The 27,313-nt window shown below is 41.5% G+C and overlaps 1 protein-coding gene across 10 annotated transcripts in view; it reads right to left on the bottom strand.

The window, feature by feature from the left end:
- The window catches only part of SLC8A1 (solute carrier family 8 member A1), a 458,773-nt gene that overhangs the window by 38,749 nt on the left and 392,711 nt on the right, over positions 1 to 27,313 (bottom strand). For all 10 annotated transcript variants that reach the window (XM_012173106.4, XM_012173120.4, XM_060412238.1 and 7 more), the window contains one exon: positions 9,404 to 9,679. In XM_012173106.4, coding sequence (XP_012028496.1) covers positions 9,404 to 9,679 — 276 coding nt within the window. The remainder of the gene's footprint in view (positions 1 to 9,403; positions 9,680 to 27,313) is intronic.

The raw sequence follows: 27,313 nt of genomic DNA, 5'->3' as shown, positions 1-27,313 counted from the left end.
GTCTGGTATGAGTGTGCACACACTGCTACACTAAAAATGAATAACCAACAAGAACTTACTGTATAGCACATGGAACTCCGCTCAATGTTATGTGGCAGCCAGGATAGGAGGGGAGTTTGGGAGAGAATGGATACATGTTTATGTATGGCTGAGTCCCTTCGCTATTTACCTGAAACCATCACAACATTGTTAATCATCTATGCTGCTAAGTCGCTTCAGTCACGTCCGACTCTGTGCGACCCCAATGACGGCAGCCCACCAGGCTCCCCCGTCCCTGGGATTCTCCAGGGAAGAATACTGGAGTGGGTTGCCATTTCCTTCTCCAATGCATGAAAGGGAAAAGTGAAAGTGAAGTCGCTCAGTCGTGTCCGACTCTTATTGACCCCATGGACTGCAGCCCACCAGGTTCCTCCACCCATGGGATTTTCCAGGCAAGAGTACTGGAGTGGGGTGCCATTGCCTTCTCCTATTAATCATCTATACCTCAATACAAAATAAAATGTTTGTTTTTTTTTTTAAAGCCTTTTTGTTTTCACAGCAAAGGAAGCCATGAACAAAATGAAAAGGCAACCCTCAGGATGGTAGAAAATATTTATAAATGAAGCAAGTGATAAAGAACTAATTTCCAAAATATACAAACAACTCATGCAGCTCAATATAAAAAAACCAAAACTGAATCAAAAAAAATCAGAATTTGAAAGGATGTATGCAGCACTATTTTTTTTTAATGAATCTGATTTTATTATTTTTTTAAATTAAATTTTTATTTTTACTTTATTTTACTTTACAATACTGTATTGGTTTTGCCATACATTGACATGAATCCACCACGGGTGTACATGCGATCCCAAACATGAATCCCCCTCCCGCCTCCCTCCCCACAACATCCCTCTGGGTCATCCCCGTGCACCAGCCCCAAGCATGCTGTATCCTGAATCGGACATAGACTGGTGATTCGATTCTTACGTGATTAGTATATATGTTTCAATGCCATTCTCCCAAATCATCCCACCCTCTCCCTCTCCCTCTGAGTCCAAAAGTCCGCTAAACACATCTGTGTCTTTTTTGCTGTCTTGCATACAGGGTCATCATTGCCATCTTTCTAAATTCCATATATATGTGTTAGTATACTGTATTGGTGTTTTTCTTTCTGGCTTACTTCACTCTGTATGATCGGCTCCAGTTTCATCCATCTCATCAGAACTGATTCAAATGTATTCTTTTTAACATCTGAGTAATACTCCATTGTGTATATGTACCACAGCTGTCTTATCCATTCATCTGCTGATGGACATCTAGGTTGTTTCCATGTCCTGGCTATTATAAACAGTGCTGTGATGAACATTGGGGTACACGTGTCTCTTTCAATTCTGGTTTCCTCAGTGTGTATGCACAGCAGTGGGATTGCTGGGTCATATGGCAGTTCTATTTGCAATTTTTTAAGGAATCTCCACACTGTTTTCCATAGTGGTTGTACTAGTTTGCATTCCCACAAACAGTGTAGGAGGGTTCCCTTTCCTCCACACCCTCTCTAGCATCTATTGCTTGCAGATTTTTGGATCGCAGACATTCTGACTGGTGTGAAGTGGTACCTCATTGTGGTTTTGATTTGCATTTCTCTAATAATGAGTGATGTTGAGCATCTTTTCATGTGTTTGTTAGCCATCCGTATGTCTTCTTTAGAGAAATGTCTATTTAGTTCTTTGGCCCGTTTTTTGATTGGGTTGTTTATTTTTCTGGAATTGAGCTGCATAAGTTGCTTGTATATTTTTGAGATTAGTTGTTTGTCAGTTGCTTCATTTGCTATTATTTTCTCCCATTCAGAAGGCTGTCTTTTCCCCTTGCTTATATTTTCCTTTGTTGTGCAGAAGCTTTTAATTTTAATTAGATCCCATTTGTTTATTTTTGCTTTTATTTCCAGAATTCTGGGAGGTGGATCATAGAGGATCCTGCTGTGATTTATGTCGGAGAGTGTTTTGCCTATGTTCTTCTCTAGGAGTTTTATAGTTTCTGGTCTTACATTTAGATCTTTAATCCATTTTGAGTTTATTTTCGTGTGCGGTGTTAGAAAGTGATCTAGTTTCATTCTTTTACAAGTGGTTGACCAGTTTTCCCAGCACCACTTGTTAAAGAGATTGTCTTTACTCCATTGTATATTCTTGCCTCCTTTGTCAAAGATAAGGTGTCCATATGTGTGTGGATTTATCTCTGGGCTTTCTATTTTGTCCCATTGATCTATATTTCTGTCTTTGTGCCAGTACCATACTGTCTTGATGACTGTGGTGCTGATATGCAGCACTATTTACAATAACTAGGACATGGAAGCAACTTAAATGTTTATCAGAGAAATAAAGAAGGTGTGGGTAGAATATTACTCGGCCATAAAAAGAAACAAAGTAGTACCATCTGCAGAAATGAGGATGGACTTAGAAATTGTCATTCAGAGAGAAGTAAGTCAGAAAGAGAAAAACAAATATCATTTAGTGTTAATTATATGTTGAATCTAGAAAAATTGTACAGATGAACTTATCTGCAAAGCAGAAATAGAGTCAGAGATGTAGAGAACAAACTTATGGCTACCAAGGTGGGAGATGGATTGGGAGATTAGGAGTGATATATATACACTAAAAACAGATAATGAGAACCTACTGTATATAGCACAGGGAACTCTATTCAATGCTCTCTGGTCACCTAAATGGGGAGGAAACTTTAAAAAGAGTCAAGATGCCCACTGACAGATGAGTGGATATAGATATGGTACACATATACAATGGAATATTACTCAGCCACAAAGAGGAACAAATTTGAGTCAGCTGTAGCGAGGTGGATGAACCTGGAGCCTGTTATTCAGAGTGAAGTAAGAAATAGAAAAATTAATATCATATATTAATGCATATATATGGAATCTAGAAAAATGGTACTGATGAACCTTGTAGTACAGCAATAGAGACACAGAGGTAGAGAACAGATGTGTTGACATAGCTGTGGAAGGAGAGGGTGGGGCAAACTGAGAGAGTAGTATTAAAACACATACATCACCGTATGTAGAACAGATAGCCAGTGGGAATTTGCTGTAGGATTCAGGGAGCTCAACCCTGCTTTGTGATAACCTAGAAGGTTGGGGGGAAGTTCAGGATGGAGGGGATATGTGTGTATATATAATTATGACTGATTCACATTGTTGTACGGCAGAAACCAACACAACATTGTAAACCAATTTTCCTTCAATTAAAAAAATGTAGAAGTCTAGAAGTCAAAAAAAGAGCAAATACGTATGTGTGTAACTGATTCACTTTACCACACAGCAGAAGCTAACAAAACGCTGTAAAGGAACTATACTCCAATCAAACTTTTTTTAAAAAAAGCTCTTGTTTCTATACCCCCGTGGTTCATATTTACTAACACTGCAATCAGAGGGCAAAGTGAATGGCTAGTATAGCTAGTTTTATATCATGTACACCCTATGGTATTTAAAAGTCTGGAAGTGGTAACTTAAAAATGATAGATGATCTGATATAAAGATTATTTTTAAAAAAGATTTCATGTAGAAAATAGGGCAAAACCTCCAAAATTGTCTATTTCCTTCTCCTTCATGCCTTAAAATCTCTAGGGTAAAATAATTCTTACTTGACAGAACTCAAAGGATAATCATAATACTGGAAGCAAACAGAAGTCAGACAAGGCCAGTGGCCTAGAATACCCAATTTTTAAACTGTTCTGGTCCCCAAAGTAAACAGTCAGTAAAGAGAAGATGAAGTGAGCAGTAGGCAAGCTTTGGGCACAAGCCCAATCAAGATATATGAAGAAAGACCAAGACAGGACTCAGGTCGAACTACTCGCAACTCATCAACGTCTCAGAGATTTCTCTGTAATTAAAGAAGAGTGCTTACTTCTATTTCACTTGATTTAAAAGGAGCCAGAGATGAAAGAAAAAGGTTCATATTTGGAATCTGATGTATAAGCTTGTCTTAGTATACCCAAGTTTTACTCAAGTAAAATTACTGTGTGCTAAAAGATTGCCAATTAGAGATGGTCCCTAGTACAAAAAAGGCTAGGTTCCAAATGTTCCTTCTTACACATTATCCTTTTGTATTTTGAACCTGTATTTCCAGAGAAGCAATGTGATATAACATGGTTATGAACTTATGCCTGTCTACTGCAAAGTGCCTGTTTAGCACTCCACAAAATATACCTAAAGTTTCTAACAGTTTTGGCCTGAGTTCTGGGTCTTGGAAGCAGAGATTATAGGACAGAAAAGAATGAAGAGATAATATCTTGCTCCTCACAGTTCCCACCATAGTCACAATTATGAACGAGAAAAAATTGTTTCCATTCTGATACACTTAGTGCTTTGAAATTTACTTTAGCCCCTTCTTACTACAATAGCCTGCTCAGATATATCCTATTCTTCAAAAATAAGCTACACTATAGAGACAGTTATTCATCTCCCTTGATTCTAACTTTAATTCTTAACTGTCTCTACAAGCAAGGTGTTATGAAGAAAGCAATCAGACAGACCAATGCATACTCGTGTAAATTATTGTACATTAATTTATATATACAGCACACATACACAAACACATGCACACACACAACTGTATTACTTATATGCTAACTAGGAATCATTCTAGGAGCCAGGGATGTAATAGAGAAAAAGAGCAAGGTTTCTGCTCCTATGAAACATTTCCGTGGGGAGAGTAGGCCAAAGATAATACTCAAAAGCAGACTAAAAAAATCCAGAAAGTTATAAACACTCAATATCAAAGAAGGTGACATAACACAGGAAAACTAGGTGACTACTTCATACGGCATGGTCAGGGAAGGTCTCTTGAAGAGGTAATAGTTAGGATGAGACATAACTGAAGACAGCCAGTCTTGTGCAAATGAAGGGGAAGAGCATTTTAGACAGCTAGAAAGAACTTGGTGCATGAAGGACAGTAAAAAGACTATGCTCAGTCGTGTGCAACTCTTTGTGACTCCATGGATTGTGGCCTACCGGGCTCCTCTGTCCATGGGATTTTCCAGGCAAGAATATTGGAGTGGGTTGCCACTTCCTTCTCCAGGGGATCTTCCCCATCCAGGGAACTAACCTGGGTATCCTGTATTGCAGGTGGATTCTTTACCAACTGAGCCACCAGGGAAAGCTGAAAAACAGTGGGCAAGGAGGTAAACAGGACAGACAGGCAGGGGCCAAATCATATGGTCTTTGTAAGCCAGAGTGATGCTTTTGAAGTTTGTCCTTAGCGAAAGAGAAAGGCTGAGAAGATTTTAAGGAGAAATGCACTCTGATTTACATCTTAAAGCCATCTCTAGAAGAAGCATGGAGACAGATAGGAGGCTACTCAGGGGGTTAGAGTGAGGAAAAACACTAGTCATGCTAGGCTACGTTGCCTAGGCTAGCATGACTATGGGAGAGACAGCTAAGTGGGTCTGATCAATATAGATGGTCGAGGAAAGATCTGCAGGAGTTATGAACAAATTCACTCGGGATGAGGACAAAGGAGTCAGGAACACCTGGGAAGATGATACTGTTTTCCAGAGAAAGGCAAGATCTAGAAAGAATAGGCTTGGGTGAAAGATAAAGCACCTGGGCAGTAGAAATCAACAGTTCTATTTGGTATATGGTGCTTTTCAGCTGTGAATGACACATCCAGTATGGATATAGGAAAGCATTTGGTATACGAATTGAGAACTCAGGGATAAGTTGAAGCTGGGGATGCACACTTGTTACTCACTGGTGTGTCAATGGTAATTAAGACTTGGAGACTGGGACAATGGCCCAGAGGCTGAGCATGACCAAGAAGAGGGCTGGAGACCCAGCTCTTGTTCACTCCAACATGAGGAGGTGGGAACATATTGTTTTAGAAGCCCCCTTCTTCTCCAGAAAGGCAGCTCTGTGGAAGGGTGAGTCAGGAGAAAACACTCTTCCTCTATGAACAGGTTTGGCTCTTTAAGCTTATACAGGCACACCTGAGGGTTGTCAGGAGTCCTTCTCTGCTGGTAGGTTAATAATAAAATCTCACTACCAGTTGGTATGAAGAAGCTCTGTCTCATCTGCAAAGTCATAAGCTCTTTTTTCCAAGATTTTGAATATGGTAAGAACATACCATTAATGAGATACATAGATATTTAATTCTACCCTGAGTCAGGAGGACTAGTAGTGAAGCTTTTCAATGCTCAAATGCCATCACAATCTAAGAATCTCAGTCTCCCATCAGAGGAGGCAGCAGCTTATCAAACACTAGCCAGGAGCCTTTCTACTGTAGGAAAACTGGTAAGATGTCAGCCTAGAGAAAGAGCTGTGCTCTAGGACTAATACCAACAAATGGTAGGCTGTAAGTAAAAAGAATCAGTTTTTTGCCCATAGCAAATGGGCTTTGTCATTTGGGAAGAATAGCATCTTTTTCCCTCTAAGAAGTCAAGCACTGCTCTGAATCATAAGGACTGAAGGATGAAGTCAGAAATACTGAACAAGATGCTGAATGAACAATTTACAGTTTTCTGAGGTGGGGGGGAGGGAATGTCTGTTTATATAGATACGATCATGTGAGATTACCTGTGAATATATTGTTTGGGGAGTACACTGCACAGTTAATATTACAGCAAGTTATAGGAATTCTCCCATTAACAGAGCAAAGAAATCTGCTTCCCAATGGGAAGAATTTATGGTAATGCAGGGAAACCATTTTGACAACTAATGACTCTGCTGTATCATCCCACAGGCTGTCTCACCTCTTGATACCCCTGCTTGGGTTCTGCACTGGTTTTTAAGCGGCAGGACAAATGACTTCAAGCACTAATGAGTGAAGTTGCTCAGTTGTGTCTGATTCTTTGCGACCCCATGGACAGGAGCCTACCACACTTCTCCATCCATGGGATTTTCCAGGCAAGAGTACTGGAGTGGGGTGCCATTTCCTTCTCCAGGGGATCTTCCTGACCCAGGGATTGAACCCAGGTCTCCCGCATTGCAGGCAGATGCTTTACTGTCTGAGCCATCAAGCACTAGAGTTTACTGTAATCCACATTCCATGTCACACAAGAAATTTTAATCATACGGCTTCAATAATGTTCAAAAGGGTTCATTCAAATACGAGATACAGAGCCATGTTAGAAGACTGATATATAGCAAAAGGAGCCAGCTTTGAGATATTGATATGAATGAAGAAAAAAAACACTCCAAAACATTTTCAGACCCAAGGATTTCATGTAGGAAAGCATTTTTTTTTCAATCCCTTTTAAAGTCAGAAATGCATTTGGTAGGCCCTATTGCTGACTTATCAGAAATTCAGGCTAATTTTGAATAACTGTCATGAGATCTAATTTTGCCTTCATTATCATAATTTTCACATATTCTCCTCAAGGGTTAAACCCACGGCCAAGAGTGTGCACTGACTTGGGCACCGTTTCGCACAGTGCCTTTGCACCCAAGCCTTAAGGAAAGCAGATCCCCTGACATTTTCCTATAGTAACCTGAGAAAGAGCTAGGGCTGAACATAATGCTTAGTTCCCCTGCTTGTGTACATGTTCTCGAAACAAAGCAACTGAAGAATATTTTCATGTTTTCCTCTTGCTTGCTATATTTCTGGTCATTTTTAGAAAAAATTAAAGACCAAATACACATCTATTGGAAAACAGCTGGTTTTAAGGGGGAATCTACTCTTTGCAGAGCCCTGCTCTCTAAGGTGGGCTTGTAATCGCTCGGCTCCTCCACGAACTCAGCTGGACCCCCAAACCATGCTGCGCCCAGCATGATCAAGACCTTCAAACAGTCACTCAGTTGTGTAACACCAAGCGCTGTGGCTGACCAGTATAAATCTGGACACTTCATCCATTTCTTGTTTCTCAAGGCTGAAGGGTCTGGATTCATACTCGTCAGATCATCTTTAGCCATTCAACACGATAATCACAAACGCTGCTTTTTAATGGAATTCCTTCTATGTCCCAGATGCTTAACTAGCTGTATAATTTACAGGCATTTTCCCAGTCCTTACCCTCATTCTGCAAGTTAAGTATGGTTATCCCTAGTTCATAAATGAAAAAACCGAGGCTCAGAGAAGTAATCTATCCATAGTCACGGAGATAATAAATACCTGAGAAGAACAATTAATTATCTCGATCAAGAAATCATGGTTCCACTGCGCTTGTTTTTAGTCTCAAAACCCAAAAGTCAGGTTGCCAGCTATGTCAAGTGTTAGTAGAAGTCACAGCATTTTTATCAAGGCTCTGGCAAGTGTTGAAAGTGGGAAGGGAATAGCTATATCTCCCCGCTAGTCCTGCCTTTTCCCAAGCCCACTGCAACTCTTGTCACTGACTTTCCGTCGATAGAGATACAAGTCTTGTTACTCTCAGTTGAGGCTGGAACTCCGTCAAGATGTCAACCAGTGCTGGCGAGTGGGTCCAGAACCTGAGTTATAATAAACTCTGATGTGTTGATATATACCTGTGAATCACCTGTGAGCTTAACACACATTTTGGGCCCTTCTTTAGACCCTCCGATTCCATGGCTCTCAGGCACTTGCATTTTTTAAACAAGCTCTAAGGTAATTTTGATGCCCAGCAAAGTTTGAAAATCATTGCTCTCAAAGTAATGTTCAGGAGAAGGCTATCTTACTTAGAAGAGTGAGCATACATAATGAGCTATAGCTGTAGATTGGAAGAAAAATTCAGCTTATAGGAATGCATGAAGGGATGTTCAGCTGGTCTGCTCAAACTTTGGTCAGGATGACTTTTTCCTTGTTCTGATTCATGTTAATTTTTTATTTACTCCCATTAATATTTGGGTCAAGAGAATATTGTATCAGGTCTTAAATGTTTATATTCATAGCTCAGTCAGTAAAGAATCTGCCTGCAATGTGGGAGACCTGGGTTTGATTCCTGGCTTGGGAAGATCCCCGGGAGAAGGAAATGGCAACCCACTCCAGCGCTCTTGCCTGGAGAATCCCATGGACAAAGAAACCTAGCAGCGTACAGTCCACGTGTTCGGAAGAGTCAGACATGACTTAGTGGGTAACCCACCCAACAAAATAGTGAGTGCTTCTTGACTAAATACATAGAAGACAGAAATTTTGTTCTTAAGGATGATTCTGCAGCTGTGTTTTTCAAAGTTCTAATTGTAATAGGAAGCTGACCTATCAATCTAGCCATCAAATCAGTCTGCTCTCTCTGGGCAGGCAGGCAGGCCCTCTGGGAATGCTACCCTGTCAGCATGAGGACACTGACCAGCTTTCTAACCTTGAGAAATGCCATGACAATATTCTGGCAGTGACATCATGCATAGCTTTGGGCTTTTGTCTTTCATCAGCCGGGTTTGTTAGCACAGCCCTTGAAACTGCAGAAACAAAAAGGTCAAGAAGGTGAAAGGGCTTCCATGTCTGAGGCAATCACATAGGCATGTATCCCCTACCTGGCACTGAGGTCCCAAGCGCGACGAACACCACCGCGGTCACGGAATCCTTCAGGCCGATGGTGCAGCCGAAGTGGGAAGCGAGGTCTCCAATGAAAGCCGTCAGTATGCCGATCATGAGGATGGAGACGATGAAACACGCCCAGCCGTTCCAGTACTCTGTCGGGGGGACAAAGGCGAAGAGGACCTTCCAGAACACAGTCAGAAAGTGCATCACGTAGTCAAAACAGGAGGGCAGCTTCTCCTCCCCACATTCGTCGTCATCGTCATCTTCCCCTAGAGAGAAAGAGATGGAGGATATTCCATCAGAACCTGTGCTCGCAGCTTCCCTTCTCCCCTACTTTCTCCTTCCCAGGCGTCTTAGCCCTTGCCTGAGAGGTGGGTGAAGCTTTGGGTTTTCCAATAGCCAGTCATAATCAACCAAATAATTATTAAGGTACTGACATACTTCAGGGAACAACAGCAAAAACTTAAGCCCCAACCAGTTCCAGAGATATGCAAACAACACACACTTTCTACTCCCATGTCACCTCCAGTGAGACTTGTCATTTCACAGAAATGAAAAGGATTTCTCCCCCAAACCAGGAAAGCCATGTCCAGGCCTGGAAAGAAGCCTCTTTTAATGAAAGATAACTGATGATTCTCCTACCAGGATTCTTTCTTTCCAGCTTGGAGTCTGGCTCTGGGGATTCATGGCTACATGATCTCATACAGGACCATGTTCTAACAGAGCCCTCTGAACCCTGCATATTTCTCCAGCTTCATCTCCTGCAGCTACTTCAAACTCAAACTTCATCCCGGCCAAATGGAATTATTCACATTAAAAAATAAAAAAATTATATGTGATGTACTTTCTCCTACTTTTATCCTTTAGAACCAAATGTGCTTGGAATGGGAGAAGGAAATAGCAACCTACTCTAGTATTCTTGCCTGGAGAATCCTAGGGACAGAGGAGCCTGATGGGCTGCTGTCTATGGGGTCTCACAGAGGCGGATACAACTGAAGTGACTTAGCAACAGCAGTGTTTGGCATATCCTAACCCCTCTCTCTTTCTTCTTTAAAACATCACTGCCTCTGTGAAACTTTCCCTGCCCCCTGCCCCCTCTCCCTCTGGCCATGCTGGGAACTTCTCAAAGCTTCCAGAGCCCCCCAACGCTGGTAACACTGGATCACTGGTTCTCAAAGTGTGGTCCCAGAAGAGTAGCAGCAGCATCAAGAAATTTTTTTAGAAATGCAAATTCCTGGCCCCACTGAATCAAAAACTAGTGAGGGGGTGAAGAGGGAGGTGTCTGAACAAGTCATCCAGGTGATTCCCGCACATGCTCAGTTTGAGAACCAGTCTCTAGACTGTACCTGTTCCTTCCTCCATTGTGACTGTGAACTTGTCAAGGGCAGGAATGTGTTCATTTTTGTGTCTTTAGTGTTTGATCTCATCTCCAGCATATGCAGTAAGCTGGCTAAGTTAAATGAATGTGTGTGTGTTTGGATTCCTACTGACTCAATTTAAGTACTTAATTACATAATGGATACATTCATACCAATTTTGCCAATTATGTCACATGATAACTATCAATGCATAAAATCAAGTATCAAATAATACTACCAAGAAATTCAAAGCTTACTCTTTAAAGAATTCAGGAAAACAATAATAGTGCTTTAAGACGGAGACTTCATTTACAATGTGATATTGTGAAATAGCTGTATCATCACCGACTCAACTGAGATGAGTCTGAGCAAACTCCAGGAGATAGTGCAGGACAGAAGAGCTTACTGCGCTGCAGTCCATTGGGTCACAAAGAGTCAGACATGACTTAGCAAATGAACAGTAACAACATAGGGATATAATCCCTATTCACATATTTTCAACTCTTCTTGAATGTCAACTCTTCCTGAAGTAGGGGCTAATAAATATTTCTGTATTTTGTGGCCACTTTGGAAAGAACTCCTTGAGACTGTTTCGCCACCACCACCTCCCAAAATCTTGTCATCAGGGATCCACTGTTCTTCCAACTAATACAGCTGGCAGCGGGTAGGGTGGCCACACTTCCTAGCTGACGGCAAGATCTGAGATTGCCAGCATAGGGGCCAACGTGTGTGCTCTTCACGAGAGTCTCTGTGGAGAGGCCATCTGAGGCAGCTCATAATTGGGAAAGCCTCTTAAAGCAGAGGAGCTTTGAAAGAAAAGTGGCTCTCACAAAACTCGAGGCATGTCTGGATCTGTCATCTGTCATCTTACAGGATGAGAAAAGAGGCAGTGGGTCACTCTTCAGTAAGAACAAGGTCAGAAATTATTATGCAGACGTACTTTGGGCATCCGCAGAGAAAGTAGCCCGGTCTGAGGCTTTGGAAGCTCTGGAGTAAGGCTCTCAGGAAGAAGCCCCCAGCAGATGGATGGAATCAACTTTGGAGACTAACTAGGACTTGACTCGGCCATAGATGGAAAAAGGTGAGACTCAGTAGAGGGACAAAGTGTGGATGACCATGTTAAAGTAAGTGACGAAGGAGGCCATTTGGCCATTACACTAGGGTGACTCTAATGCCTAAGGGATCAATGTAAGCAAGCCAAAACCTCAGCCAGAGGCAATTCCTATACCTACACTAGTATCGAAGAAAATGAAATTGAGGAGCCACCAATCTCAAATAGCCAACTGTCACAAGTAGGCAGCTGCTTAAGCTAGAGCCAATTGGACAATCTTCTTGCTTCTTGTGAATCCATGTTTGGTCAAATAAAGTCTTGAAAGCTTTCAGTGGGCCTCAGTTTATCTTTTAACAGCCATTTGTACGGTGCTTATGCTGTATGGTTATTATTACATTTTTAACATCTCTCTTGCCTGGAAGCCGAAGATGTTTTTAAGTAAAAGCACATGTAATGGGCTGAACCGTGTCTCCTCCAGACTCAGCCCGACTCCCAGTACCCAAGAATATGACTGTATTTGGAGAGAGGGGCTTAAAGAGATGGGCTGTTAGGGTGACCCCTAAACCAATCTGACTGGTGTCCTTGTAAGGGGGAACTGGGATACACAGAGACACAGCAGGGGCTCATGCACGTGGAGGAACAACCATGTGAGCATTCCTTCTCCCAAGTCAAGGAAAGAAGCTTCGGGAGAAGCTGAACCTATCAAAACCAAGATATTGACCTTTATCCTCCACAACTGAGAACACACATTTCTATTGTGTAAGCTACAGCCTGGGGTGTTTTGTTATGGCAGTCCTAGCAAACTATACAGCCGCTTTGGAAGCATCCTGTATCACAGCCCTGACAGGTAGGAACAGCCACTCAGTGTTTTGATTACCTACTCCTTTCTTGTTTCCTTATCCATTTCTTCTTTTTTCCTACTGTTACTGACCCAGGTTCATTTTGCCATTTAGAACAGTAAGGCAAGCCACTGAGAGGCTGAAGTTTGCAGTAAAGGGAGGGTTTATTCCCAAGGCAGCCAAGTGAGGAGACAGGATGACAAATCTCAAAGCCGCCTTTTGAAAGTGGAGGGTTTGGATATTTACGGGATGATGAATAAAGAAGGTGGTCTGGGACATGGGGAGCACGGGGAAAGGTGATTGGACAAAGATGCAGTAATCTTGGTTCTGCACAGGCATAATGCTCAAAAGGTCTCTGCGTGGGCACTCATGCACGCCCAATTGGAGGGTCAGTGGTCCCATCCAGTGTTAACCAGCTCAGTTCCAACTAGACACAGCCTAAAACATCTCAGGCAAGCATCTATTGTTTAAGCTATTTGGAGAACTTGCAAGTCATAAAATAACCTTGATTAGTGAAGGCAAGTGAAATGGATTTGACTTTCAGTTCCATTTCATTTCACCTTTCTTCCCATTTCCCTCTTACCCTCCACTTGAGTTTCAGGTGAAACTCACTGCGAGAGTTGCAGTTGTCAGGTCTTATTTGAGGGGGCCAGGAAAAAGAGGACCACGTTAATACTTTCTCTAACTCTTCTCCTCCCTATTACCCAACCTAAAGTTCCGGTGGGAGGGGGGGCTCTGCATGCATCTAGGAAAGCTCAGAAAAAGCACTAGACCTTTTAATTATATTTTGTATCTGATTCTTCAAAATTTCTATATTTGTAAATATTTTATGATTTTATAGGGGATATGATTCCCAGGCGGTGCAAATGGTCAAGAACTCACCTGCCAATGCAGAAGACGTAAGAGATAAAGGTTTGATTCCTGGGTTGGGAAGACCCCTTGGTGGAGGGCATGGTAATCCACCCCAGTATTCTTGCCAGGAGAGTTCCATGGAGAGAGGAACTTGGCAGGCATAGGGTTGCAAAGAGTCGGACATGACGGAAGCAACTTTATTATGCTCACATCATGCATGCATGATTAAAACAGTTTGAAAAACACTAGATTTTAATCAATCATTCATTGAAACACAGATCATTCTGCCTCTAACTATGGAGTTAATTTCGGGTGTCTAAGTCTCATATTGTGAGGATGAAAAGAAAACAAATAATGAAGCTTCTCATAAGAAATGACACTTATAAATCAAGAGCAGATATTATATTTGTCTTCAAGATGGAAATAATAACACCATTCCCAGGAGGGACGTGCAAGGGAATAATTAGATCTTCTCTGCAAAATGTTTGAGGATATTTCAAGGTAATGATTATCATGGTCATGATCATTATTTCCCTCCACTTAGTATTGTTATGGTGTTTCCCCGTCGTTATCTAATTGCTTAGTCAAGGTGCTGGGACCTAAGGTGACATTCTAGGCTTTTAAAAACAAAATCTTATATTGCCCTCTGGAATTAACTTTATGACCTGTAAGTTTGCAATGCAAAATGTGTGTGTGTGTGTGTGTGATAGAGACAGAGAGAATTTCCTTCTGTAGGCTTCCAGCATTATAGGAACTCTTAAATATTTTAATGCTTAAGTCTGGACTGGGAGGCCCATCTGTTTTATTGCATTTGAACGAAGAAGTGGCTTCCCATCCTTTTTCCTGGGATCTCACTGCTCTTTATAAATTTTAATCTCCAACTCAGATGTCATTTAAATATTAAAAATTACCCCTGACTGCCATGTATGATGCACAATCACCCTGTCTTGCAGAAGGACAGAGAAATATTGTGTTCATTCATCAGCATCTGTATTATACTTAAAAGTGCGCACCTTACAAAGAGCAGTGGAGCATTAAAAAAAAAAAGGCACCTGGAACATCTCTTATGTGATGGCAAAGATGACAGCAATTTGCTGTTTCTGTATGTTTGCCCGCTTAGCGTTACTGGACGCTAGGTAATTTTTTCGAGTTTCTCTTCTGCATTAGCAATGGAACAGGCAGGTTGGTTGGTTTCCTTTTATAGAATTCCAAGCAAAGGGTCCTCTTATCTCAGAACCCTTCTTTTCAGCTTTATGGACTTCACTAATGGGAAGATAACAAATAAGCTGTATTTCATTAATCCTTCCCATGGCCTTTTAAGTGGTTTCCTTGATACATGTTGGACTTTCTAAATATAACTACAAAAATAGCCAAATCATTAAAACTACAGAGAGTGGAGAGAGCTGACTTCAACTATTGATATAATAGTACTTCCCCTGGCCCTGCTCTGTAGCATGAGAACTTGATCATGAAAGGCAACCCCTGGACATTATACAACTGCACATTTTATAGCATCTAAAGTAAACCAGGTAGAGACTTCCCTGGCAGTCCAGTGGCTAAGACTCTGCACTCCCAGTGCATGGGACCCAGGTTCAATCCCTGGTCAGGGGACTAGATCCCACATACTGCAACTTAAAGATCCTGCATGCCACAGCTAAAAATCCCTCATGCCACAACTTAGACCCAGCACAGCCAAATAAATAAACAAATATTTAAGAACAAAGCAAGCCAGGTGTTAATTTGTATCCTTCTATAAGCATCACTGCGAACAAAGTTAGTGGAGGTGATGGAATTCCAGTTGAGCTATTTCAAATCCTGAAAGATGATGCTGTGAAAGTGCTGCACTCAATGTGCTAGCAAATTTGGAAAACTCAGCAGTGACCACAGGACTGGAAAAGGTCAGTTTTCATTCTAATCCCAAAGAAAGGCAATGCCAAAGAATGCTCAAACTACTGCACAATTGCACTCATCTCACACGTTAGTAAAGTAAAGCTCAAAATTCTCCAAGCCAGGCTTCAGCAATATGTGAACCGTGAACTTCCAGATGTTCAAGTTGGTTTTAGAAAAGGCAGAGGAACCAGAGATCAAATTGCCAACATCTGCTGGATCATCGAAAAAGCAAGAGAGTTCCAGAGAAACATATATTTATGCTTTATTGACTATGCCAAAGCCTTTGACTGTGTGGATCACAATAAACTAGAAAATTCTGAAAGAGATGGGAATACCAGACCACCTGACCTGCCTCTTGAGAAACCTGTATGCGGGTCAGGAAGCAACAGTTAGAACTGGACATGGAACAACAGACTGGTTCCAAATAGGAAAAGGAGTATGTCAAGGCTGTATATTGTCACCCTGCTTATTTAACTTATATGCAGAGTACATCATGAGAAATGCAGGCTGGAGGAAGTACAGGCTGGAATCAAGATTGCCGGGAGAAATATCAATAACCTCAGATATGCAGATGACACCACCCTTATGGCAGAAAGTGAAGAGGAACTAAAAAGCCTCTTGATGAAAGTGAAAGTGGAGAGTGAAAAAGTTGCTTCAAGCTCAACATTCAGAAAACGAAGATCATGGCATCCGGTCCCATCACTTCCTGGGAAATAGATGGGGAAACAGTGGAAACAGTGTCAGACTTTATTTTGGGGGGTTCCAAAATCACAGCAGATGGTGATTGCAGCCATGAAATTAAAAGACGCTTACTCCTTGGAAGGAAAGTTATGATCAACCTAGATAGCATATTCAAAAGCAGAGACATTACTTTGCCAACAAAGGTCCATCTAGTCAAGGCTATGGTTTTTCCAGTGGTCATGTATGGATGTGAGAGTTGGACTGTGAAGAAAGCTGAGCGCCGAAGAATTAATGCTTTTGAACTGTGGTGTTGGAGAAGACTCTTGAGAGTCCCTTGGACTGCAAGGAGATCCAACCTGTCCATTCTAAAAGAGATCAGTCCTGGGTGTTCTTTGGAAGGAATGATGCTAAAGCTGAAACTCCAGTACTTTGGCCACCTCATGTGAAGAGTTGACTCATTGGAAAAGACTCTGATGCTGGGAGGGATTGGGGGCAGGAGGAGAAGGGGACGACAGAGGATGAGATGGCTGGATGGCATCACTGACTGAATGGACATGAGTTTGGGTGAACTCCGGGAGTTCGTGATGAACAGGGAGGCATGGTGTGCTGCAATTCATGGGGTCACAAAGAGTCAGACACGATTGAGAGACTGAACTGAACTGTACTGATAAGGCACTCGAGGTTTGGGCTGAGGGAGAACTTGGAAAACCAGAAATAGAGGCTGCTGCTAGGTGCTGTGGACATTTGGTTCAGAGGATTCAGACTACTTAAATCAATTTCTGGTTCTGATAGCTTGTTTTGGGGCAAGACGCTTGACCATCCTGGGCCCCAATTACTCTTCAGTCAGATAAGTTTCTAAACTCCCACATCACAGTGCTGCTGTGAGGACAAAGAGGAAATGCCCAAGTCCTTTGTAAAACTGCAAACCCCTTTACAGACCGGTGTGTCATCTTCCACCTTCTGCCTTGTCAGAAGAAAGGCAGTAAATCAATAGGATCTGAGTATACCAATTGCACAGAATCCATATTCTGTTTGAATGAGCTGTTATCACTGCAGCTTCCCTGAGTGGCTTGGTTTTAAGAAAAAAAAAAAAAGGCAGAACAGAGGGAGAGAACATAATGGGGTGTCTACTAAATGTCATACATTGAGCTAATTTTTTTCACAAACCCGATCTTAGTTAATCCCTACAATAACCCTGTGAGGTAGGCATCATTAATTCCATCGTACAGATGAAGAGGCTAAAGCTTAGAGACTTTAAGTGACTTTTCTAAAATAATGACACAGTCAGTAAGTGGCTGAGTTGGGATTTGATCTCACAGCCCATGGAACATTTTACTTCCCAGGATGTCTTGCTGAAGCAACTTGTAGGAATGCAGCACTGATCATTGTACACTGATTCAAAGTCTAAATCTGAGAATTAGTCTAATGCCCCGTGCTGTAGAATGTAATGTTGCCTTTTTGTAGGAATGCAAAAATGATGTTGCATCATCAGTAATGTTTGTATTCTCATTTACTTTCTAGATATGATGTGCTCTTGGCAGAGTCAGCCATATGTTCTTTCTTGAACTCCTGGGGACTAACTAAACCCAGGAGACAAGACAATCAAGTAAGGGAGAGCATCACAGTTATGGCTGATTTTGAATATCTAGAGTAGAGCAAGTTATTTTCATTTCTAGTTGTCAAAGGCCAACTATCTGTATCAAACATCCTGGTTTGTGTCCAGCTCTTCATCTAGAATTTGGGAAACTGGCCTAAATTATTACAAGTTTGTAATGGAAAGCAGTTTAGAGAACCTCTACTGTTGTTAACCTGACAAAATGTTTGACTTTCAGAGTCTTCTAGATATTATTTATTTATAATTAGTCCATTTTTATTTTGCAAGACTATCTTCCAATATGAGAATAATGAGAATGATCAGAATGCTTTCCGGGAGTATGACATGATTGATTTAGGATGACATTTGTGGCCAATCACACTGCCTTCCACGCAATCTTATAAGCCCAGTAAGTGTTACTCAGCAGCCCCATGTAATATACAAATCAATAACTGTGAATATAGATCACTAAAGTGGTTTTCTTCATTGTACAGACATAGTTTGGGCATAATTTCTTTCTGAAATTTTATGTCTTTTTTCCCAAGTGTGGCTGATTTGATTTTGTGTCTCTTTAGTTTCCAAGCACAAAGATTTGCTGCCTTCAAACAAATTAAAAAGCTAATTTATTACTGAATGAACTTTCTCTTCCATAGCTATTACTTTTTTCTTTGCAACCTGATATACAATGATTATAAATCAAGTTCTACCCATCTGGTGTATAATTCTATTTCTCTTATTCAAAGCTTCTTACAGAATTATTAACTATTAAAAATGAAAGAAACCTTAGCAATCAGCTAATTTACCCCCTTTTAATTTTAAGAGAACAAACAGAACTGATTCAACTGACGAATTTTTGCTCTCTTTTCTCATCTCTCTCTCTCTCTCTCTCTATGTAAGAACTTGACTTTTAGTGTGGTTTACTGTCTTGTACATTCAGTGATCCAAAAACCTCTTTTTCCTCTTTCCCATTTTATGAGTGTAAATTATTTCTCCCCTTCATGGATTACAACTTTGTTGTGGGGAAGGGGCTTGTGTAACTCAATGAATGAGCCATGCAGGGTCACTCAAGATGGACGCATCACAGTGGAGTGTTCTGACAAAATGTGGTCCACTGGAAAAGGAAATACAACCCACTCCAGTAGTCTTGCCTGGAAAACCCCACGGACAGTTTGAAAAGGTAAATAGATATGACACTGGAAGATGAGTCCCCCAGTTCTAAAGGTATCCAATATGCTACTGAGGAAGAGCAGAGGGTAATTGCTAATAGCTTTGGTAAGAAAGAAGCACCTGAGTCAAAGCAGAAACGATGCTCAGCTATGGATGCATCTGGTGCTGAAAGTAAAGTCTGATGATGTAAAGAATAATATTGCATAGGAACCTGGAATGTTAGGTCCATGAATCAAGGTAAATCGCACATGGTCAAGCATGAGATGGCAAGAGTGAACACTGACATCATAGGAATCAGTGAACTAGAATGGATGGGAATGGAAGTATTTAATTCAAATGACTGTTATACCTACTACTGCGGGCAAGAATCCCTTAGAAGAAATGGACTAGCCCCCAAAGTCAACTAAAAAATCTGAAATGCAGTACTTGGGTACAATCTCAAAAATGACAGAATGATCTTGGTTCATTTCCAAGGTAAACCAGTCAAGATCACAGTAATCCAAGTCTATGCCCCTCCTACTGATGCAGAAGAAGCTGAACAGTTCTATGAAGACCTTCTAGAACTAACACAAAAAAGGATGTCCTTTTTATCATAGGGGATTGGAATGCAGAAGAAGTCAAGTGTGTTAGCCGCTCAGTCATGTCTGACTCTTTGTGACGCCATGAACAGTAGCCCGCCAGGCTCCTCCGTCCATGGGATTTCCCAGGCAAGAACACTGGAGTGGGTTGCCATTTCCTTCTCCAGGGGAACTTCCCAACCCAGGGATTGAACCTGGGTCTCCTGTATTGCAAGCAAATTTTTTACCATCTGAGCCACTAGGGAAGCCCAAGAAGTCAAGAGATAACCAGAATAACAAGCAAGTTTGGTCTTGGAGTACAAAATGAAGATGGGCAAAGACTAACAGAATTGTGTTAAGAGAACATGCTGGTTATAGCAAACACCCTTTTCCAAAAACACAAGAAATGACTCTATACATGGACATTACCTACTAAATGGTCAATACCGAAATCAGATTGATTATATTCTTTGCAGCCAAAGATAGAGAAGCTCTATACAGTCCGCAAAAATAAGACCTGGAGCTGACTGTGGCTCAGATCATGAACTCCTTATTGCCAAATTCAGACTTAAATTGAAGAAAGTAGGGAAAACCACTAGGTCATTCAGGTACAACCTAAGTCAAATACCTTATGATTACAGAGTGGAGATGATAAATAGATTCAAGGGATTAGATCTGGTAGACAGAATGCCTGAGGTACTATGAACAGCGGTGTGTAACACTGTACAGCAGGCAGGGACCAAAACCATTTCTAAGAAAAATAAATGCAACAAAGCAAAGTGGTTGTCTGAGGAGACTTTACAAATAGCTGAGGAAAGAAGAGAAGTGAAAGGCAAGGGAGAAAGGGAAAGAGATATACAACTGAATGCAGAGTTCCAGAAAAATAGCAAGGAGAGACAAGAAGGCCTTCTTAAATGAACAATGCAAAGAAAGAGAATGGGAAAGACTAGAGATCATTTCAAGAAAACTAGAGATATCAAGGAAATATTTTATGGAAGAATGGGCATGATAAAGGACAGAAAGAGTAAGGACCTAACAGAGCAGAAGAGATTAAGAAGAGGTGGCAAGAATACACAGAAGAACTATACAAGAAAGGTCTTGATGACCCAGATAACCTGATGGTGTGGTCACTCATCTAGACCCAGATACTCTGGAGTGTGAAGTCAAGTAGGCCTTAGGATACATTGTGTGTGTGTGTGTGTGCATGCTAAGTTGCTTCAGTCGTGTTTGACTCTCTAGGACTCTAGGGACTGTAGCCTGCCAAGCTCCTCTCTCCATGGAATTATCCGGGGAAGAATACTGGAGTGGGCTGCCATTCCCTCCTCCAGAGGATCTTCCAGACCCAGAGATCAACCCCGCATCACTTATGTCTCCTACATTGGCAGGCAGGTTCTATACCAATAGCGCCACCTGGGAAGCCTCTCTATGAATAAAGCTAGTGGAGGTGATGGAATTACAGCTGAGCTATTTCAAATCCTGAAAGATGATGCTGTGAAAGTGCTGCACTCAATATGCCAGCAATTTGAAAAACTAAGCAGTGGCCACAGGACTGGAAAAGGCAGTTTTCATTCCAATCCCAGAGAAGGGCAATGCCAAGAAAGACCAAGCTACCCGATAACTGTGCTCATTTCACAAGCTAGCAAGGCAATGCTCAAAATCCTTCAAGCTAGTATTTGAACCAAGAACTTCCAGATGTATAAGCTGGGTTTTGAAGAGACAGAGAAACCAGAGATCAAACTGTCACCAGCTGTTGGATTATGGAGAAAGCAAAGGAATTCTAGAAAAAACATCTATTTCTGTTTCATTGACTATGCTGAAGCCTTTGATTGTGTGGGTCACAACAAACTGAGGAAAATTCTTAGAAATGGAAGTACCAGACCACCTTACTTGTCTCCTGAGAAACCTTTACATGGGTCAAGAAGCAATAGTTAGACCCAGATATGGAACAACTGAGTGGTTCCAGATTGGGAAATGAGTACAAGGCTGTATCTTGTCATCCTGCTTATTTAACTTATATGCAGAGTACATCATGCGAAATGCCAGACTGGATGAATCACAAGCTGGAATCAAGTTTATCAGAAGAAATATCAACAAACTCAGATATGCACATGCTACCACTCTAGTGGCAGAAAGTGAAGAGGAACTAAAGAGGCTCTTGATGAGGGTGAAAGAGGAGAGTGAAGAATCTGGCTTGAAACTCCACATTCAAAATCTAAGATCATGGCATCCAGTCTCATCACTTCATGGCAAGTAGAAGGGAAGAAAGCAGAAGCAGTGACAAATTTTATTTTCTTAGGCTCCAAAATCACTGCAGATGGTAACTGCAGCTGTGAAATTAAAAGATGCTTGCTCCTTGGAAGAAAAACTATTACAAACCTAGACAGTGTATTAAAAAGCAGAGACATCACTTTGCCAAAAAAGGTCCATATAGTCAAAGCTATGGTTTCTCCAATAGTCATGTATGGACCAGTCAGAGCTGGTCCAAGGCTGAGCACCGAAGAATTGATAGTTTCAGATTGTGGTGCTGGAGAAGACTGTTGAGAGTCCTTGGGCAGCAAGGAGAGCAAATCAGTCAATCCTAAAGGAAATCAACCCTGAATATTCACTGGAAGGACTGATGCTGAAGCTGAAGCTCCAATACTTTGGCCATCTGATGAGAAGAGCTGATTCACTGGAAAAGATCCTGATGCTGGGAAAGACTGAAGGTCACATAGAAGGGAATGGCAGAGAATGAGATGGTTAGATAGGGTCACTGACTCAATGGACATGAATTTGAATAAACTCTGGGAGATAGTGGAGGGCAGAGGAGCCTGGAGTGCGACATTCCATGGGGTCACAGAGTTGAACATGACTTAGCGACTGAACAATATCAACAACAACTTACTTCTAGTGAGAAAACATATATCCATCTTTTCTACACATAATGGATTCTATATGCTACTAAATTCAGTAGCCTGAAGATTCAATCCCCAAAAGAATTACCTCTTTGTTCTGGATTTAAGAGGAGTGCTATAAACACTGCCTATACCTTACTTACATATTCTCTGATGCAAAGTAAAAGATGTCAGCATCCTTCTTCCAAGTATATTGCAAGGTAATTCCTTATCAAGAAAGATCTAAAAATACAATTCACTCAAATTTCTTGATCTATGATTTGCCAAAGCACAGGGAAAGAATATAGACATTTTGTTTTATCAAACAAAACATGTGGGGATTAGAAAAATACCTGGACTTAAAGCATTGGGAGAGTTTCGGAGCTTGCCAAGGTCAACTCCCTGTATAATGTGAATTCCTTTAAAATCTCTTTGGCAAAGTCACCCATGCCACATTTGAGAGCCCCAGCTATTAGTAGTTCATGGTTACACAATGCACATTTTAACAGCTATGGCTGTCAGCTTGGGCTGGTAGGCCCATGCATTTGTCCAGCTCTATTCCTTCAACCATATGGGATAAATCCAATCCAGTTCCTCATGACACTCCTTCAGGCACTTGAACCTGGCTCCTCTCATTTCACTCTGGGGCCTCACTCCAGGCTCAGCCTGGCCATGCTCCTGTGAGCACTATCTTAGTCAAAGCTTTCTTTTTTTCAGTTTTTATTCTATATTGAAGTACAGTTCATTACCAATGTTGTGTTATAGGTATATAGCAAAGTGATTCAAGTATACATATATGTGTATTTATTTTCTTCAAATTCTTTTCCCATTTAGTTTATTGCAGAATATTGAGCAGGGTTCCCTGTGCAATACAGTAGGTCCTTGAAAATAATCTATTTTAAGTATAGCAGTGTGTACATGGAAGGGTTAGGGTGGGGAGGGAGAGACTGGGAGTTTGGGATTGACATGCACATACCCTTCTCTCTAGAATGCAGTGCATGGAGCTGAATGCAACTCCAAGAGGTGTTTATTTGCCTGCACTGGGGAAGGGCTTTTGCCATCCTCATTCTGGGCACTTTCATTAATGAATCCATATCACACATTTTCATATGTAAACCAACACCACTGATCCACTGTTCCAATGCCATTTCTAGCTCATGTGTTCCATTTCCCATACAAGTGTAATTGATTTGGGGGGACACAATTTTACAATCTTTTATCTATCCTTATTAGGCTCTTTAAAAGTGACTACTTACTATCTGTTCAGTCCATGTAAAACTCTGTTAAGAGAAAACTTGAACCTTGACATCACACCAGCTCTTACTAGGAAGTGTCATTCTTGAATGTATTTGAACGATGACAAAATCCCTTGGTGTGGCTAGCTGTCTGTCCTTGAGGGGGTTGTGGGTCCTACTGGTGGTCTCTAGTTTCACTGCCCTCATCTTTGCAGCCAAAGGCCTGAATAAGCCTAGTCATATATTGAGAGGCCCTTTTTCACTAGCTCGTGGGACCAGATTGACTGTGGAGACCCGATGTCTAAAATCAACTCTGCCTAAGACACCCATAGCTAGGAGTGTGTCCTTTACTCTAGAGACTTGACTGAACTTGGAGTTTTTGGTCTATTTTCTTGGAGAGATACATTGGATATCAACACCGTATGGCAAGAAATACGAGTTCAAGACTTCTGTAGCTTTGTGACTTGAACTTCTGGCCTGTTTCAGATGGAGAGGATGCCTATAAAAGTCCTATTAAACATCTCCACTATCTTTTGGGTTGGCCAAAAAGTTCATTTGAATTTTTCCATAAGATATAATGGGAAAACTCAAATGAACTTTTTGGCCAACCCAATAATACTTTCAAGCTGAGACAGCTATGGCCCATTCTGCCCTCACAGGACCAGTACTAGTTTCAGCCCATATTTGGGGGGCTAGGGACAGTGGTTTGTGATAATACTGAAAGGGACACTAGAAGGCAACTCACTCTCTGTGCATACATTTCAACCCTGTCTAAACAAATGAACCCCTGGGTGATATTTTTCACAAAGAACAGAATGCCTACCAGCTTAGGCCATTATGGATCTTGTTAGGATGGTTAACACGGCACAAGAAATATCTAATGCGACAGAAATATTTCTCAGCAAATGTGGCCACTGTCAAGATGAAAAACGGATCCACTAAGGAGTTCCAGCTCCATGCAAGTTTGATTATTAGCCAAATGAATCAGTTTAAAACTGAAACTCGATTGCTTAGCCTCTTTCTCTTTTAAGAATTCTCCTATGTGAACGGAGTGCTCCTAAATGATTGTGGGCTGACATAATTAGTCACATGTGGTTTTGCCCGAAGCTCGACTTTTGCAAAATCACTTCCAGTCAGAGTAAGAATCTTGAAATTCAGAGTGTCCTCTTACCCTTTATTGATTGTAGGATTAACAGAATTTCAGGCTCTTGCAATAGAGAGGCATATTGCCTGCAGACTTGAGGAGCTAAGAAATAAACCTCCAATAAGCAGAAATGATATTCAATAAGTGTAGATGCCTCCTGCTAGTTTCAATGCTTTAGTTAAACTGGGTAGTATGTGGGCACACCAGAATCCAAGACTGGCCCAAGGGCTCTGAAAATACTTTGTAAATATCAGCAGCTGTGTCTGAATTAGCCTCCTGGAGTGTGGAAAGCTGAGCCTTGGAGGAACTGTTTGGGCAGCAATAACCCTGTAATCATCAACAACAACAAAAATCAGTATTATGTCCCAGGAAAATGTTGAAATTTATATAAGAGGTTGACGTGTATCAAAGGCTGCCATGTGCGAGGAGTACAAATTCTCTTAAGATGGTGTTGTGATTAAACTATAAATTCAGATTCACTTACTGAGTGCCTATCTTTATGTATATGGGTCAATATACACATTCCACTTAATCTCCCAGCAACCTGGTAAAGTAGGTATTATTTTCTCCATTTTAAAGATGAAGAAACCAAGGCTTAGAGTTTAAGACTTGCTTATGAGATTTAAACTCTTTCCATCACTTTATTGTAATTACTTGACCTATTGTTCCCAGAGAGAAACATCTCTGTAGTTTGTCCAGCAAAAATCCATTCTGATAAAAATCTAAGCCCATCTGGAATTGCTTTAGGAACACTGTAATTGGGAAGTAACTTAAAATAACTCCCGAATGGATGGCCCTACTTCCTTTCTTCTTCCTAAAGTCTGGTTTTCTTTTCATCTTTGGGAAAATCCTCTCCTAGTGGTTTATATTAGCCCTGTTGGGAAGTGGGATTTTCTTTATGCCATGGCAAACATCAATTTCTCTGCATCGCAAATGTAATGGACTCTAGTCAGCTCTTCAGTAAAGACAACTCCCCTCCCCTGTGATTGCTTTCCTGGTCTCAGGATCACTTGAAAGAACTTTTTTTTTTGATCGTGGGGTTTGTGAGTTGACCTGCCAGCAAAATGGTGCTGAAAGTTGAGAGGCCAGGAACCTCATCATGGCCTCGGTTTGCACAATACAAAGTGATGGCAAGTGTTCAAGGTGCACCTCATCTGCTTTTTCCTGGTCCCTTCAGTCTGTTGTGATTTTCAATGAGATCCCAGGAAACAGGGCCCCACACTGACAGCAAAGAGGCTTCTATGATTTCCATGTGCTCAGGCATCTCACAGGTTCTTCTCCTAGAAACAAAGGCTAGCCTCAACTAACTTTCTCTTTGGCGATTTTGAGAAGATAAATGAGACTTTTTAAGAGAAGTGAGAATCTTATAGATAGTGAGATCAGTTTTGGACAATAGGATTGTCTCATTAGCAGAATTCAGATAGAGCATCTCATTCTCTGACTGCATGTGAACTCTTCTTTTGAAGGGTAGGCTGCCTAAGGTGAGTGCTGACAATCAGATTTATCTGTCCATTGGTGGTTTTGACAAAGGTCTGTATAGTCAGAGCTATGGTTTTCCAGTAGTCATGCATGGGGGTGAGAGCTGGACCATAAAGAAGGCTGAGCACTGAAGAATTGATGGTTTCGAATTGTGGTGCTGGAGAAGACTCTTGAGAGTCTCTTGGACTCCAGGGAGATCCAACCAGTCAATCCTAAAGGAAATCAACCCTGAATATTCACTGGAAGGACTAATGTGGAAGTTGAAGGTCCAGTACTTTGGCCACCTGATGCAAAGAGCTGACTCATTGGAAAAGACCCTGATGTTGGGAAAGATTGAAGGCAGGAGGAGAAGGGGACAACAGAGGATGAGATGGTTGGATGGCATCACTGACTGATGGACATGAGTTTGAGCAAGCTCTGGGAGTTGGTGATGGGTAGGGAAGCCTGGTGCGTTGCAGTCCATGGCATCGCAGAGAGTCGGGCAGCTTATGCATAGGCCCTGAGGCAAGAGCAAAGTATGAGGAAAACACTGTATGGATGGAGTGGCCTATGGGCATTAGATTCCAGGATGCACACGTGTGACAAGAGGTAAAGAAGACCAACCTTAGAAACAGAACCTATAGGTCCAAGTGTGAATCCTAACTTCTGTTTCCCTATCTCGTAAACAGGCTAACGAATATTCACTGAGCAAGGTTGCCATGAGGCTGGTGTGAACACAAAATGACTATTCATCAAGAGTGCGACCCTTCACTTCATTGCAGACTGCAGACTGTTGGCCCAAGAAAGTTGTGGTCTTTAGTTCACTTAATCCTGAAGCATCACGTCATTAAGAAGTCCAGAAGACTTTAGGTGATATATCTGGGGACAGGCATGGGCTAAGGACAAAGGCATTGGTTCCATAAATGTCAATTTAGAAAGAAGAATGAGACAGTGCTGTGTGGTGTAGCAAGTACCTAGGATTCTAAAATAGGCTCTGTGTGACCTTAGAGGAAATTCTTTCCCTCTCTGGTCTCTGCTGCTTATCTATTGAAAAAAAAAGTGAGGTTGGACTAGCTGATCAGTAAGCTCCTTTCCAGGTACACACCAGGATTCTGGTCTAAGATGTTTTCTCAGGACAGAGGGACAACACTTAGACAGATGTGCACAGGCAAGGCAGGAAAGAGACATGAGCTGGTGGGTTGTG

Source organism: Ovis aries, chromosome 3 (genome assembly GCF_016772045.2).
Source record: "Ovis aries strain OAR_USU_Benz2616 breed Rambouillet chromosome 3, ARS-UI_Ramb_v3.0, whole genome shotgun sequence".
NCBI classification, from domain to species: domain Eukaryota; kingdom Metazoa; phylum Chordata; class Mammalia; order Artiodactyla; family Bovidae; genus Ovis; species Ovis aries.
This window is presented reverse-complemented; position numbering and strand designations above follow the sequence as displayed.